The sequence below is a fragment of the Chroicocephalus ridibundus genome, chromosome 4 (assembly GCF_963924245.1).
Source record: "Chroicocephalus ridibundus chromosome 4, bChrRid1.1, whole genome shotgun sequence".
Lineage (NCBI taxonomy): Eukaryota > Metazoa > Chordata > Aves > Charadriiformes > Laridae > Chroicocephalus > Chroicocephalus ridibundus.
The window spans coordinates 94,347,806-94,362,437 of record NC_086287.1 but is presented as its reverse complement, the minus strand read 5'-3'; the positions used below and the strand labels follow the sequence as shown (position 1 = coordinate 94,362,437).

Sequence of the window (14,632 nt, the reverse complement as noted above, 5' to 3'; positions counted from 1 at the left end):
GGGTTTAGGGGCAGAGAGACTGGAAGCTCAGGAACGTGAGTAATTTGTAAACCTGATGGTTTTCATTCATAAACTTGCATTCATGGCTGTGGAATTTATTTTCTTATACTTGCAGTGCAGGTGTAATGCTGGACAGTGGACTGTTTGTTTTAACGTAACTGCTGAGGAGGCAGAAATGCCCTATGTTGTAAGAAGTGCTAATACTGTTACCACTGTTGGCTAAAGATTAAAGGTATATGCAAATGGAATTTGAGCAGGCTAACATTGTGTTGTTTGCTACAGTTGGGATTTTAAAAGGAGCTCAAGTGAAGTAGGTACCCATACCTGGCTTGTCGCTAAGCTGAGATCTCTGTGGGAATGAGATACACCTAATGGTGCAGTCTGGGAGATTTCTCAGCTCAAAGATGTTATCATAACTAACTGTGCTATCTGTCCACATCCACTTCAGTACAAAGACAGGTTAAGTTCTTGAAGATCCCAGGTTGTATGCCAAACACATCTTCTTGGTCACTGGTAAGAAATCTTTTATTACTGGAGAGAAAGAAATTGCTCCAGTGGTGCCTGCCAACCATCGTCTCTAATCCAATTGCAGTTGTAATGCACAGCCTTTATGAATGGCTGACACTTGGCACAGCAGCTGTTTTTCATACACTGGTTTATCCTGGCCTTGTTCTGCTGGTTTTGCAGAAGGAACTGGGGATGGAGGTGCAATCAAAGTAGTAAGGGAATAAAGTCACTGTACTAGGTAAAGAATAAAGTGAAGGTAGAAGAGAAGGTACTCAAGTCAAATCAGTCTAATTTGTGCAGGATTCAAATCTATCTCCTGCTGTCAGTGTGTTCTCCGTCTTAGGAAGTAAGGTATAAATCTGGATATACCACAGCAATAGTTGAACTCTCCTGAGTGTTTCACGTCCTTTGGTACCTTTTGGTGGTGACTCTTCCTCATGCAGGCTGTTATTCCCTGGTACCTTAAGAGGCTCGGTTCTCGTAGCTGTATCAAAGAGTGTTTCTTTTCATAAGTGCATTTACTGCCTTGTGCTTCCCAGCAAGTTTGCAGTCTTTTGTCATGATTCTTACTCCTACTCTGCTGGCACAGCAAACTGGGGTTTTTGCTTCTCCAAAAGCACGTGGTTGCACACACTGCCTTTGGTCTATTGCTCTGGTGAATTGTAGGCTTTTGTGTGGCCACCTTCTAAATTAAATTCTGTTAGTTTATGACATTTATTGAGAGCCACAAAGCTAGAATATTTCTCCATCTCTTGGTGCTTTCATGTATGCTAGCATGCACACTCAAAGTCCTCCTTTAAGTATACACTCATTCCCCACTGTTGCCCAATAAAGTCTGCAGTGACTTCTTCCAATCCAAGCGTCAGAACCAGCACTCTGTCTGTACGTGCTTGGGCAGCTGTTAAAGTCACGCTGTTCTTGAACTCCTTGTCCTCCTGAGGAAGCATTCTTAGCTTTGTTACAGGCTGGAGGGTGCAGACCTCACAGCTTCCTCTCCAGCCATTTCAGAGCAATACAGATACTTCATCTGTAAATGCAAATTCAGGTATCTTCTCTATTCGGGCAAGTCCGTACATTTACTTTACCAGATATCTGAACTGTTGTTCTGAAACTTCTTCAGTTACCTAATGAATAGGTTAGTTTCAACATAGCTTAAATATTGAGCAGTGCTTCTTCTTTTGATACTTTCTATATATCTTTTTCCAGTCATTAGGGATGCTTCCCTGATTCTGTGTGTAACCTGAGTATCCTCTCTGACATGAAAGCATTTCTAGCTCCTTGCACTGATGTGACATACAACCTTGCAGCTCCCTTATTGTGTAACGTTGCTAAGAGGGAAGCTCCCCCCAGCCAGGCCACATAACGTAAACTAACGTGGGATTTCATCATCATGCACCCTTGTTGCTGCAACATCCTTCTGCCCAGTCTTGACAAGTGCAGTCATGTATCGTTTCACACAAGGAGCTGCTGTAAAGATCGCTCTACCCTCTCACATTGACCAGGCTACGCATCTCTTGGCACATTTCTGCTGGCCCCATCCCTTAGTTGTGTGAAAAACTGTGTTTCTCTTTCTAGATCCTGCCCAGCGCATTCCTGCCTGTCTTGATTTCAGTATGAAGTACTTACCGTTGCCTCAGATTGGTTCACAATGTCAGTTTCTATAACCTACTAGATGCATTTTCAGGTAAGTGCCTTTGTGCTTTCCTCTCTGCAGCTCTCGTGCTTGGAGGGTTTCTCTGTATATTTTGCAGAGCAATCATCATCCTCCTCAACATTTCCCTTTTCCACAGTGACAACTGTTTCGTTGCTGCCTCTTTTTCTGTGGCTGTCCGCTGCCTTTCTAAGATTGCTTGGCAGTCTTATCTGCTTATATCTGTTTTGCAGTTGTGTGTAGCACAGTGGCATCCTGGTCCATGCCCAGGCTTTCTAGGCACATCAGCAACACAAATAACGGGCATGGTAACAAATGACCTCTACATTTATTTATTGAGCAACAGAATTCAATGTCTGCTCTTCCTTACCATTATCAAACCCAAACAGAAGTCAGAAATCTGTCGTGTGTCTGTCTAGAGAGTAAGCCCTTTAGGGCTTGTCTTCTGTTTGGTGCAGCGCGGCGCATGCAGCTGGTGCTCTGTGAAATAGAAGAGAAAGGAGTGTGTGGTGACCAGGTGCCCCTGGTGACTTTCCTGTTTTCTTTTCCACTGTAAGTCATACAGAAAGTCAGGCACGAGACCGCAGCAACGTGCAGATCTTGTTCCCTGGAATGTTTTCTTTCATCTGTAATCACTTCATCAAAATCCATAAATCAACTAGTTAAGACTAAAGAGCACAAACACGACTATAATTTGTGCCTTCCTGCCCAGTGTTTCTTTTGGCACACGGAACACCAAACCTTTTCCTGAAAAAATTGATGATGACACCGGGCAAGGATGCGGTGAAAGTGGACAGTGAGGCCACTTGCATTCCAGGTCCACTGCCTGCTTCCATAATCCCTGCTTCCTTTTCATTCATCACAGTAGATTCAGAGAGTAAAACAATGGTTTGTATTTCTGTATTTACTCTGGAAATCGCGATTTCAGGCTCATTTCCCAGTGCTGGGTGCTGTTAACACGTAATTGGCCCGGGGAGCCGTGAAACCCTGTGGGAAGGGAGCCTTGATTGCGATGCCAAGGCTGTGGCCCCTGTCACATGCCGTCTCCTGGCTCCCAGAGCGCATGGGGAGATTAGCACCTTCTCCGCCGCCCTGCGGCTCTGCCCTGATGATTACCGCTCCCTGACATCTGTCACTGTCACCACGCTACGGTTCCTTCAGCTGCTGCCATCCAAACCCTCCTAGGAACCGCAGAAACCTTGCCGGTCTGCTCTAACCTGGAGCAGTTCCATCGAACAGGGTGGGAAGTGATCTGCTGAGCAGCCGCCCACCTAGGAGACCTGAAGGGACAACCCCTTCACCGGGGAGATGCTGGTGGGCAGGAGCAGGAGGTGATGGCAGCCCCAGAGGGGAAGGGACAGGAGGCAGAGGCAGCAGAAGAGGGAGGATGAGGTGAGAGCAACAGCTCTCCCACTTTTCCTGAGACGAGCCTGGCTTGGAGAGGGCTGATAGGCCCTGAATGGCTTTGTCCGGGTGTCTCGGAGAGAAATCTTGCTGTGTTTCCCTTGCTCCAGGGACTCCCTTTTCCTGACTTTTGAGCAGAAATGAATGAAATGGCTCAAAATCCCGAAACCTGTACTGGGCTGGTGGGATCTGCCAAAGGGGCTGGTGCATCCAGGTGGATTCCAACTGCATATCTTAGAAAAGTGCAGAAGCTGCTGAGCTTTTCAGAAAATGTGGAGTTTTCTAGTCAGGAGAGCAGTTTGAAAGGCCGTAAGGACAGACAATTTTAGGCTATTGCTGGGGCTGTTCGGCCTCTCCTGAATTGAGGGGAGAACGGTGAAATTCAGGAGTCTCAACCCTGTCACCTGTCCTTGCCTCTCATGACAGAAAAAGAGCAAAAAACCTTTTGCTCCTGAATATTTTATATGGAAAAGTACTTTAACCGAAGCCTGTTGCCCTGTCATCACCTCTCAGCCCAGGAAACAGCCGTCAGCGTCGGTCCCCGCATCCTTCCTAACGTTTAAGGGCAGTGACTCGCTGGTCGTGTGACAGGGTTGTCCCAGGGCGCTCCCGCTGCCCGAGCTGAACAGCTACCCTTCTTTCTCGTGCGGATTATTTTTTATCTCCCTTTGTTTGCCAATAAAAAAAAAAAAAATCCCGCCCAGTTTTACTGTTTTCCTTTTCACACACGTTTTTTTATTTTTTTTCCTCACGTGTGTGTTTCCTTCTCTGGCCAGGGGTGGAGGGAGGGGAGTATCCCAGATAACCTCATGCGAGAGGAATTTTCACGTGCTTTTCCACCTGAGGTGAGATAGCGGTGCCAGGGATGTTTCCTCCGAGTGGGAGTAATCCCGGCGCGACAGAGAACCTCTCCGTGGCCTGCAGGGCCTTCGCCCAAACCGGCCTCCTCAGGCCACCGGCCTTCCTTGGCCCAGGATCGCCGGGGCTTCTGGTTCGTGACCCAAATTCTGAGGAATTACAGGAAAATCTCTGCCCCGACACGTTGGAACATTTTGTAACCCGTCCTGTGGCGCCCCGCCCGCCCAACAGGGGGAGCTAGACCGGCGCCGCGGTGCACGCCGGGAGCTGGTGGCACCACAGAGACGTTGGGCGCAGTGCATGCCGGGAGTTGTAGGCACGACAGACGCCTTGGCGCAGCGCATGCCGGGGCTCGTAGGCGCGACGGGGCATTTGCGCGGTGCATGCCGGGAGTTGTAGGCACCTCGGTAATACCGCACTCGCGCCACGGGCGGGGCGGTGGCTTGGCGTTGTCACTTCCGCTCGTGCCTGACGTCAGTTCCTGGCGGGATGGTGGGGAAGCGGCTGAGAGTTACCCAGCGGGAGGAGATGGCGGCGCGGGGCGGCCTGCCCGAGGAGGCGGTGAACCGCTGCGTCCTGCAGTTCTACTTCCACCAGGCCATGGCGGCCTACCGCGCCGGGCGGAACCGCGACTTCCGCCAGCTCCGTGATGTCATGCAGGGTGGGCTGCGCCGGCCGGGCCCGGGGCGGTGGATGGGCTGAGAGGAGGGGGCGGGCTGGGGGTGAGGGGAGCGGGGACAGTCGGGGGGGGATAGCCGGTGGGAAGGGGCAGGCTCGGGCTGGGGGTGAGGGGAGCGGGGACAGTCGCGGGGGGATAGCCGGGGGGAAGGGGCAGGCTCGGGCTGGGGGTGAGGGGAGCGGGGACAGTCTGGGGAGGATAGCCGGGGGGAAGGGGCAGGCTCGGGCTGGGGGTGAGGGGAGCCGGTGTTGGCGGAGGCTCACCGGGGGTGAGGGAGAGCTGGGGCGGCTGCGAGGCGGGAGCAGGGCTGGGGCCGGGCCGTGCTGTATTGCTGTAACTTGCCCCTCGTCCTACAGCGCTGCTTGTGCGGCCCCTGGAGAAGGAGCCGGTGGTGGCCCAGATGCTGCGCATAATGCAATTCCTGTCACAGATTGAGGAAGGCGAGAACCTTGGTGGGTCCCCAACCCTCCCAGCAAGGCCCTAGGGGAGAGCCTGGTCTTTGCTCGCAGCCCACTCCCCCAGCCTGAGCGTGCCCCGTTCTGCGGCTGTGTCCCCTGCAGCTCCCAGGAGCTGTTTCTGCACAGAGCAGAGCTCTGGGACAAACCTCTTAAGCTGTAGGAGCGTTCCCCTGGGCATGAGGGGTCAGAGACCATGGCTGTTCATGTCTGCATTGTGCTACCATAGCAAGTGAAAGGCTGCTGCCCTTAGCCAAGAGCAGTGTACTGAAATCCAAGCTCCAGGGCTGTCCTGCTGTCTGAACACACCCCTCATAGCTTCTGAAACACTCCTCTGGATCGCTTATTGATAGTCAGGTGGTGCTTCTATAGCTTTCCATGCCTGTGGGGGGGGATCTTGCAGTTAGCAGTCAGCCTGCCATTCCCTCCCATCTTCATCCTCAGTAGCTCTAGAACTTGCAGTCAAAACTGAGCAAATTGAGTAACTAGCTGTCTGTAAGGCATCACTGTGAACGCCTTGCAAACCCACACCTTTGAATTCTTGTAGATTGCACCTTCGATAAAGATTCAGAGCTCACCCCTCTTGAATCTGCAATTGGTGTCCTGGAGCTCATTCAGAGAGAATTCTCTGTGGCTGAGAAGACGATGGAAACTGTTCAGAAAACGGTGAAGGAAGCTGTAAGATCTTTTTCAGTTGATGCTTTGCTCGTCTTTTGTCTTAGAAAGGTCTTGCATAATTGGCAGTGGGTATTGCCTTGCATATAGAATGCTGTAGTTAGTACTGACTTGGCTGCAGGTGCATGTCTTCAGTATATGCGCTTCTTCATCAGTTAATGTAGAAGTTGTTTCCCTGTGTATGTTGTTACTAAGCTGTTAGTTGTCTGCCATGCTTTATTATTATGCGTGCTTTTCCAAAGCTGATCTAGAGAGCATGGTCAGTTCAATGTCAACAGAAACTGGTATTTGTTTTCTTCTGTAGGCTGTTATTGTCTGCATCAAAAACAGAGAGTTTGACAAAGCTTCGAAAATTCTAAAGAGGCACATGGGGAAGGATGCCAAAAATCAGGTGAGTCTGTGCCAGTAAGGAAGGTGGCTGTTTGAGGACTGTGCGATATGTCTTCGGGGGTATTGGGGAGTGGAGATATTTGGAGGTGGTCTGAGATTTCTTATGGGGTTTTGGTGGTGGGGAGAGGGGTGATCTGTGTTGCAGGCATAAAAGGTTTCCCTGAGAAGCATACCCCTTAAGAAACCTGAACAGGAAGACTGGGTAGGGGTGATGAAATGGAAAGTCCTTTTCAAAAGATGGACCCTCAGTGTTATGCATTCTAAAGCATGTTGATTGTGACTTTGAAGCTCCTTCTGTTTCTGTTACATTTCCTCGCGTATCTTCATGGGTCTTCCAGGCATTAACATTCATTGTTTACCTTGAGGCAAACTCAAGCTCACATGTAGAACACGAGTCCATAAGAAAGGCTGGTTCTGAAAGCGGAAAGAGTTCCCGTTCCTATTTCTGTAGGCAGTACAGCGTCTCAGGCACTGGAAGCAAAAAGTCAGAGCTGCTGAAACAAGATGGCTCTCCTGTTCCTCTAGCCTTTTCCCAGCCTTATGTCAGTGTAAATTGCTTGTGCTTGGAGAATGTCAAATAGGAAAGGCCCAATCCCCACACAGATTCTAGCTCCTGCATTTGTCATTTATACCCTTGTACCTATTCAGAGCATTCTTACCTCCCTTCTAGAAAAAGAGGAATGAGTTGCTGACTATTATCCGGGAGAAGAATTTCAATCATCCAATGGTCAAAAACTTTTCTTACAAGAACTTCCAGCAGAACATGTTTCAGTTCCTGAAGACCTATGTGGATGATTCAGAGCCACTGCTGCTAACGGTGTGTGTCTGCCCTGCTTACCTGGCTTCCCATCCTGCGCTTGCTTCTGCCCCAGCGAGGGGCAGCACGAGAACGGCATGAGATACGGACCTGGGGAGAACTGGCACTTACTTTGCTATGAGGCAATGAAATACAGTAATTTGGCTTCTTTGTGCCCTCCATGCTGGTAATGAGTTAGAGCTTAGGCACCTGATTAACAGTGGGTTAAGTCCAAAATACTTCAAATTCAGTGCATTCTTAAAAGGTTTATACAGTTGATCACATTTTTTCAATCTGTGTAACAGGTTTTAATTGATAGACGTGAACTCTGTAATGGTGCCAATTGAACTGCAAGTAGCAGCTTAAAAATGCCTTTGGGAGGGGATAAAATTGGATGATTGCATGGTAGTATGGGAAATCATCTTTATAATGGTTACGTGCTTTTTTTTTTCTCTCCAAGGTAATAAAAAAGACATTGAATTCAGAAGATGCTGAAGAACCAAAACATTCATTGGTGACTCCTAAGTCTGCAAATGGGCCAAAGGATGAGGCAGCAGCTCTGGAGCCCTTGGGAAGGACAAACCCCTCTCCAGAGCCAGCAAAAGACCTGGAGGGAGCTCCCAACCCTGCAGAAAGGGGAGACAACCCCGCAGCAGCTCCTGAGGCTATGGAAGGAGCTAGTGACTCTGCATCAGCTCCTGAGCCTATGGAAGGAGCTACTGACCCAGCAGCAGCTCCTGAGCATATAATAGCAGCAGTTAATACCTTGGAAGATGGTTCAGAGCCTATGGAAATATCTAAAGAACCAGCAGCAGCTCCAGAACTTCCAGGAGTGTCCTGCAGGGACTCAGAAAGGTGGGCAGAGGAATCTGGCCCTGCATTGTGGATGAAGTGTGGCACCAGTTCTCTTCCGAGGGGTAGTTTGCTCTGTCCAGACAGCTCTTAATTTCCCCGAATGCCATCCCAAGCAGGTCTGCCCAAGCAACCCGCAAAGGCTATCAGTGTAAGACTTCTGCCTGTATCACAGTACAAATGTTAAGGTGGCTTGTTTTTTTATCTGAAGATATGTAATACTTCTGTAAACTAGGGAGGGAGGCCAGTGGCTGCCAGAAGGTTTGCTCTCGTGGAGCAGCTTTTGGTACCCATATGGCTCAGCCTTTAGTTGAGAATAGCAGGGCATCCAGTGCCACACGGAGCGTGGGTGTGTTCTCGCAAGATCTGCTTCCCCAGTACACCACACGGTTTAGAAGGAGGGTGGACTGAAGGGTTGGGAATGCCCTCTTCAGTAGATTTTACTTGCACCCCAGGGCCAATGGTTGAGGGTCACACTGTAGAAGAGAAGCCTGATTGCAGTGAAGTGGAGCCACCTTGGTGATATCTTTACAACCTTCTCAGTTCTGTTTATTTTGTAGGCAGCCCTCTGGAACTGTAACCACGTATGGGATTTCTGTTCTGAGAGAAGCTTTCAAGATCCTGTCGGACTCCCAGGATTCTGATGCACTCTTCACCAAACTGGATGAAACAGACTTTTCTTTCCCCAAGCAACTGTCTCCTTCTGTATCCCACAGAACCAAGAGACGGAAAGAAGAGGAGAATCAAGATTCTGAGATCTCAGACCCTCCTGAAATACCCCATAAGGGCAAATGCTTGTTGACCATAAGCAAACTGGTCATGGAGGAAGACAACCAGTACAGCAAGTCAAGTGAGAGCCCAGACTCTTCCCAGGAGCCAGTTGTTTCTTCTGCTTCCAGACCTGTTCAGAAAGTGCATGACCAGCCTGTATCTACTAGGAGTGCCAAGTATGAAGCCCATCTCTTGTGGTATATTCTAATCTGCACCCAATCTTTTGACTTGCAGCTGACATCAGTAGCACGAACAACAAAAACCTTTATGTTTAATTCAAGATGAGTATATTGACCATCCTTTTTCGCTAGCATATGTGCAACTGGGCAGCGTAAACACTCTGTTGTCTTTATGCTTTACTGTTTGGTTAATGGAGAGGAGAAAATGATCCAGCTTCCACTGGCAGTGAGTCAGAGATACTGCAGTTAGTATTGGTAGGTGATTGCAGTGTGTGTATCACAGGTAACGTCTGTTTCTCTGCACTTTGGTTAGGGATGCTGAAGCTGGAAAGCGTTCGTAGGTGCATCTTGTGGACAGATTGAAATCTTCTTTCCACATCTTAAGAAATACAACACTGACCTCGCTTAAGTTCTTTTTTCTTGAAACCTGTGTTGGTGAAGAAACTCCAGCTGTAGCTTTTTGACTGTTTCTTCGGTATGAGTTATCACTTACCTTGCAGCTGAAATGACTGCAATAAAAGGTAGGGGCATGTTAGTCTTTTTTCCTTTTATAAGGATTTCTCCTAGAAAACTGCAAAGTGGGGTTATCAGCAGAAGTCTAAAATTAACACTGTTAAGAGACTTTTAGCTTGAGAGTCTCATATCTCCTGTAGGCCGTAACAGGGTGTAACAAAGCCTCCTGCTTAAATGTCTGAGTTGCTCTTCTTTTGCTTAGTGAAGTTGCGTAGCAGCCAGCAATAACGATGCTTTGGATCCCCAGGAGTGAAACTGGGAGGATTGCGAAGAGCTTGATGTCTTTAAAAAGATAAATAAAACACAATTTCCCTTAGTTCCTGGCTTAAGAATGTCAAGAACAGAAAGGTTTGGTTTTGAAGGGCAGGCGGCAAAGATCCCGGTGCTCTGTGTAGCGTGGCTGCTCTGGAGATGGATTGTCTTTTGGTGAAGCACAGGAGAGTGGCTGCAGTAGAGATGTGCTGCGGGGTAGCTGGCATCGATGCAAACAGTAGTGGAATCTCAGATGCCTTACTGGTGTGTCTTGCTCAGGGTTACGCTAATTGTTGGAGATGATGCTCAGAAGGGATTTCTAACAGACACCCACCCGCCATGTTGTCCACTTTGTCGAGTGATCTGGGAATTTTACTTAATAAATTTCCTGGTTTTTAAAGCAGTTGTGAGTGGTAACACTTGAACTCTTCTGTTTTTTTCCGGTAGTACGTTGCAGCTGACATTGCCGTCCTAGGATATGTCTGGAGTTTGTTTTGAGGGTGCTGGGGAACATTGTGGGGATAGGATGATGTTTTGTGAACTTGCCCAGAGTGGAGTGCTCTATGTCTGACTGCACTGGCAAGGGGCTGGACGCAGTGACTTGGGTGTGATGCTTTCTCATCCTGCGCTGGGTGTGTAAAGTGAGGGTTGGTGCCGGATCAGGAAGGAGCCCAGAGTGTGGCTGCTGCTGCTTGGTTGCTGCTGACTTGCGGTTCTCGAGTTTCAGGGCTGCTGCTGTGCAAGTTGGTTTCCGGTTCACCTGGAAAGTGATTGGTTGTCTGTGCTGCTTGTGTAGATGTCTTGTCTTGAAGCCTTTAAGTGACTCATGGTAGCAGTGGTGCTAATGACATCTGTCTGGAAATCTGATTGTGTGCATCTCTGCCAGCAGCTGGTTCTCAGATTTTTACGTGCAAGAAAGAGGTGCTCAACAGTCCAACTTCAAGTAAGAATAGAGAACAGCTATTTTCCTGTAGTCATAAATAGCTTCAATTATACTGGATGTGATAGCCTTGGGTGAACCTTTTGGAGTGTTTTTTTTTTTTTAACATTCATTTAACATTTCATCTGACAAGTTTGTGCTTGAGGATTGGAAGCAGGTGATAGCATTGAAGCACTTGACCTCAAGGAGATGCCTCTGTAGCTTGGTTGACCTCAGTAGAGTTAGTAGTGAAACAGTAAGAATTAGATGCTTCTTGGGAAGACTAAAGGCTTCTCCCCTGCGCTATTGGCAAGTCTGTGCCAGGCACGAAGGTCTGGGAAGTCCAGCTGTGTGTGTGTCTGTTTGCTCCAAGTGCTTAATTGTGTAGTTAATACCCAGTCACTTGTTTTTGCAAATGCTGGCTAGAAAATACAATACACCACTTGTGTTTGAGTCTATATTGCACGCCATACCTTTAGACAGGGGCTCCTAAGGATTCATCCCCCCTCAGAGGGGAGTGGAGGAGGTGGGAGTGTGTTTATATATTGCTTTGTGGGTGCATTTCTCCGCACTGCTTGGTCACCACAGGCCTGCCTGCTGTGCTCCAGCTGGCCCTGCACCTTCTCCCCCTAAAATATTCTCCCGAGCCAGTAGCCAAAGTAAATGCTTGCCTGCTTTCAGGTCCTTCCAGAGAAGGTGGAACAGCTCGTATGGCGGAGAAGCAAAAGACAGTTGGAGTGAGGAGGATGAGCTTTTCTCAGACGCAGGTAAGAACAAAGCCCCTACTGCAGGTGTTAATTGATGATAATCCTGGCCTTGGGGCTCCCTCATGGGTGTCTTGCCACCTTCTGTGTGACTGAATTTTGAACACAGAAATCCTAAAAGCCCAAGAAAATAGGTAGCTGTCCAACTCTGAGATATTTGTTCTTTTTACCTCTGACCTGAAATACATGCCAAAAACTCCTGTTCCAGTGTCAGACTAATCATGCTTAGCTTATAAGATATAAATATTGGAAATACAGCTCTTTCCCTGTTCCCACTTTAGTGCCATGAAATGCAGGTTAGGTTTACCCTTTCACTCAGATCAATTTTCGAGTCCAGTTCCCTTTGGAGCTAGATGGGCAGCTTAGCTGGTGAAAAGGAGTGGACAACGAATGTCTGATTCCAGCCTCAACATAACAGCATAGCAGCATCCTGGATGGATGCCCCCGGTCTTGATGTATTGGCTAGTTTAGAACAAAACAGATCTTATTGGAAAGCTTTCACGTGAAGCAACTGGGGCTTGAAACGGAAAGGCTGTGCTTGCTATTGCTGCAGAAAAGGGAGGGATAAAGGAATTTGGTTTCATTGTCTGTCACTGGATGTTCTCGTTGTAGGCTGACTGCATAGTTCAGCAGTTAAGCCCAAGGCAGCCTCTCGAGGAGGTGTGTACCTCCTGAGTTACGGTGAAATGTAAGTCTCTTGCCTTGTTTTTCAGCATCATTTGGGAGAAACAGCCACAACTCTACAGTCTTCGGTTCCAAGAAACAGGTAATGTAGAGCCCTTAAATCGTTTCAGTAAGGCCTGAAATCAGGACATGTCCATATAGAAGAGCAAGCGGTTGGACAGTTTGCAATACATTGATGAAGACTGCTGCTCAGACCACTTCCTCAGCTACAGCAGGGCGAGCTGCTGCTGTGCTTTTAGTGAAGCACTGGAGGCTGGGTTGGAAAGTGATGCTTCCTGAGGCTGGTGCTCGTAGTGTCCAGGCTTGATCTGAGTTATTCAGGTCTTTGCATTCGCAGAGCTGGCTGGAGTTCCTCTGTTAAAACAGCCCAGTTTGGTAGTTGGCTGAAGCTGTGTGCCTCCCACACGCCAGGCACTGGGTATGTGCATGACATCCCTTTTCCTTGATGTGCGTGGTTCAGAACTAGGTTTGAGAGTTCCCCGTGCGTTGGAGAAGTTCAGCATCTTGTTTGGGTGGGGGACATGCATACGGCAGCTGTTACTTGGAAAGAGGTCCCAAGTTTGGTGCTACTAGGAACTCTCACCCTTGCTTGTAGGAAGAGAGCTGCTGGCTCTTGTGCTGCAGTATACCACATAGCACTTTCCCAGTAACTGCTTTCTTCAGTCATTTCGTGTTTTGCCCCCAGTACAAAGTCAAGGGACCTGCAGACCTGAACTTGCAGATTTTTATTTTTTTTTTAACGCTCTACTTTTATGCTGTTAGGCAGGGTGTAGGCAGTGAGTGCTTTCTGATGCTTGCTGTTGCATCAAAAGGTAACTCTTCTTTTACATGATCACTGTTGTGCTTTGGAAGCAGAACTACTCCTGAGCTTGTGCTGGAGCTGAGCACTTGTCTTACTTGTGACAGTTATGAGAGCACGTCTACAGTGAAGTGATTATTGAGTGTTGTGTGTGCTATTGACAGGACATCTCTGCCTTTCCTCCATGTCACTAGCGCAGATGATAAAGGGAAGCTAATGTGCTAGGAAGGAGTTACAGCACGGTTCTCTGCCAAATGCAGCTCCTCCCTGAAACTGCACTCTGTACTCATAGAGTTCTGCTTACCTGCTCTTTTCTAGAAATGGACAATACAGGAGAGCGAGTGGATCAAAGAGGGCGTGAAGAAGTTCGGAGAAGGGAGATGGAAGGCCATTTGCCAGAAATACCCCTTCCAGAACCGCACGGCGGTGATGATCAAGGATCGTTGGCGGACCATGAAAAAGCTGGGAATCCTCTAAACTCAGGAGCCATGAGACCTTCAGTGCAAAAAAATTCGTATTTTTCTTTTGAAAGATGGACTGGAGCAATGGTAGCGCAGAGGCTGCTGTGCTCGTTCCTGGTGTGTGTTGGGGCTGGCGTGGTGAGCCCCTCTGGCTCGTGGTACCTGAGGCTGCTGCAGCAGAGGGAACCGTGTCCGACAAGAAATGAGGAACCTGTGTCTAGAGTTGTAGCTGCAAGGATTAGGTCTTCTGCAGTTAGTAGAAGCTGCACAGCCTGATTGCACATGCTTGGAAACGGCCTGGATTGGGACTTCCTTTTCCACCTGACAACTGCAGTGTTCATAGAATGAATCCCAACCTGATGGACTGCTGAAATGACAGCTTTCTCTGCTCAGAGGCTGTCAAATGGTAGGATAATCCCATCAGTGGCTATTTTAATGTGTTTTAATTGTCTAAACTGTGGATTGCTTGTTTCATCTGTTTACTCAGTTCCTTGTGGGAGAGAGGCAGCACGTAGTCCCAGAGCTTCTGGGGAGAAGAAGGGATTTAGGCAAGGCGATCTGCTTAGATTTATTTTATTTTTTTTTTCCCATTTCTTTCTGCTTTGTACATGGCTAGTCTGCGACTGGCAATTTCTCCCTCCCAGCTTTGAGGCTTTAAAAACATTATTATTTTTTTTTGTTTCAGTACTTAAATGTTGTTTGTTCCCATGTTAAAAAGTTCAAGTGCTTACTGACTTTGGGCATGTCTAACTGGCACTTCTTCCTGGTCATGTCCCCTTCCTGCGTGTGATCCCTGGAAGCGTATGAGCTCCAAGGGCACTGCCTGTTTCCTGCCTTCAGGTGCCAAAGCTGGAGTCCTTGTCTGAGTGGTTTTCTGTGAAATAAAGTTCCTGTCTTGTTGGATATCAGGAGTTGTAATAAGTGTGAACTTGTACCTCACAGGTAGAAATGCGGCAGTTTGGGGCACTGCCTGCTTGCTGCTGCACCGGGGCATGCACCACCCCAGGAATATAAGGTTCCCTG

The 14,632-nt window shown here is 48.3% G+C and overlaps 1 protein-coding gene across 4 annotated transcripts; it reads left to right on the top strand.

Moving 5' to 3' along the window:
• The first annotated feature begins 3,560 nt into the window (after positions 1 to 3,560).
• Positions 3,561 to 14,490, top strand: TERF2 (telomeric repeat binding factor 2). 4 transcript variants are annotated; one of them, XM_063334908.1, is made up of 10 exons: positions 3,561 to 5,081; positions 5,456 to 5,551; positions 6,102 to 6,232; positions 6,534 to 6,620; positions 7,290 to 7,436; positions 7,876 to 8,270; positions 8,828 to 9,214; positions 11,583 to 11,668; positions 12,379 to 12,431; positions 13,467 to 14,486. In XM_063334908.1, the coding sequence occupies exons 1-10, from the start codon at positions 4,910 to 4,912 to the stop codon at positions 13,623 to 13,625; spliced, it is 1,713 nt and encodes a 570-aa protein (XP_063190978.1). In that variant the 5' UTR covers positions 3,561 to 4,909; the 3' UTR covers positions 13,626 to 14,486. The 4 variants fall into 4 exon arrangements, with proteins under 4 accessions (XP_063190978.1, XP_063190979.1, XP_063190981.1 ...); XM_063334909.1 differs by having other exon boundaries at positions 4,339 to 5,081; positions 6,102 to 6,220; positions 13,467 to 14,489; XM_063334911.1 differs by having other exon boundaries at positions 4,339 to 5,081; positions 8,984 to 9,214; positions 13,467 to 14,485.
• Positions 14,491 to 14,632: the final 142 nt, after the last annotated feature.

Coding starts and splice junctions, on each gene's coding strand:
- TERF2 (XM_063334908.1), top strand. CDS start 4,910: ATGGTGGGGAAGCGGCTGAGAGTTACCCAGCGGGAGGAGATGGCGGCG. Junction 6,621..7,289: donor GGAAGGATGCCAAAAATCAG/GTGAGTCTGTGC, acceptor CCTCCCTTCTAG/AAAAAGAGGAATGAGTTGCT. Junction 11,669..12,378: donor TGAGCTTTTCTCAGACGCAG/GTAAGAACAAAG, acceptor CTTGTTTTTCAG/CATCATTTGGGAGAAACAGC.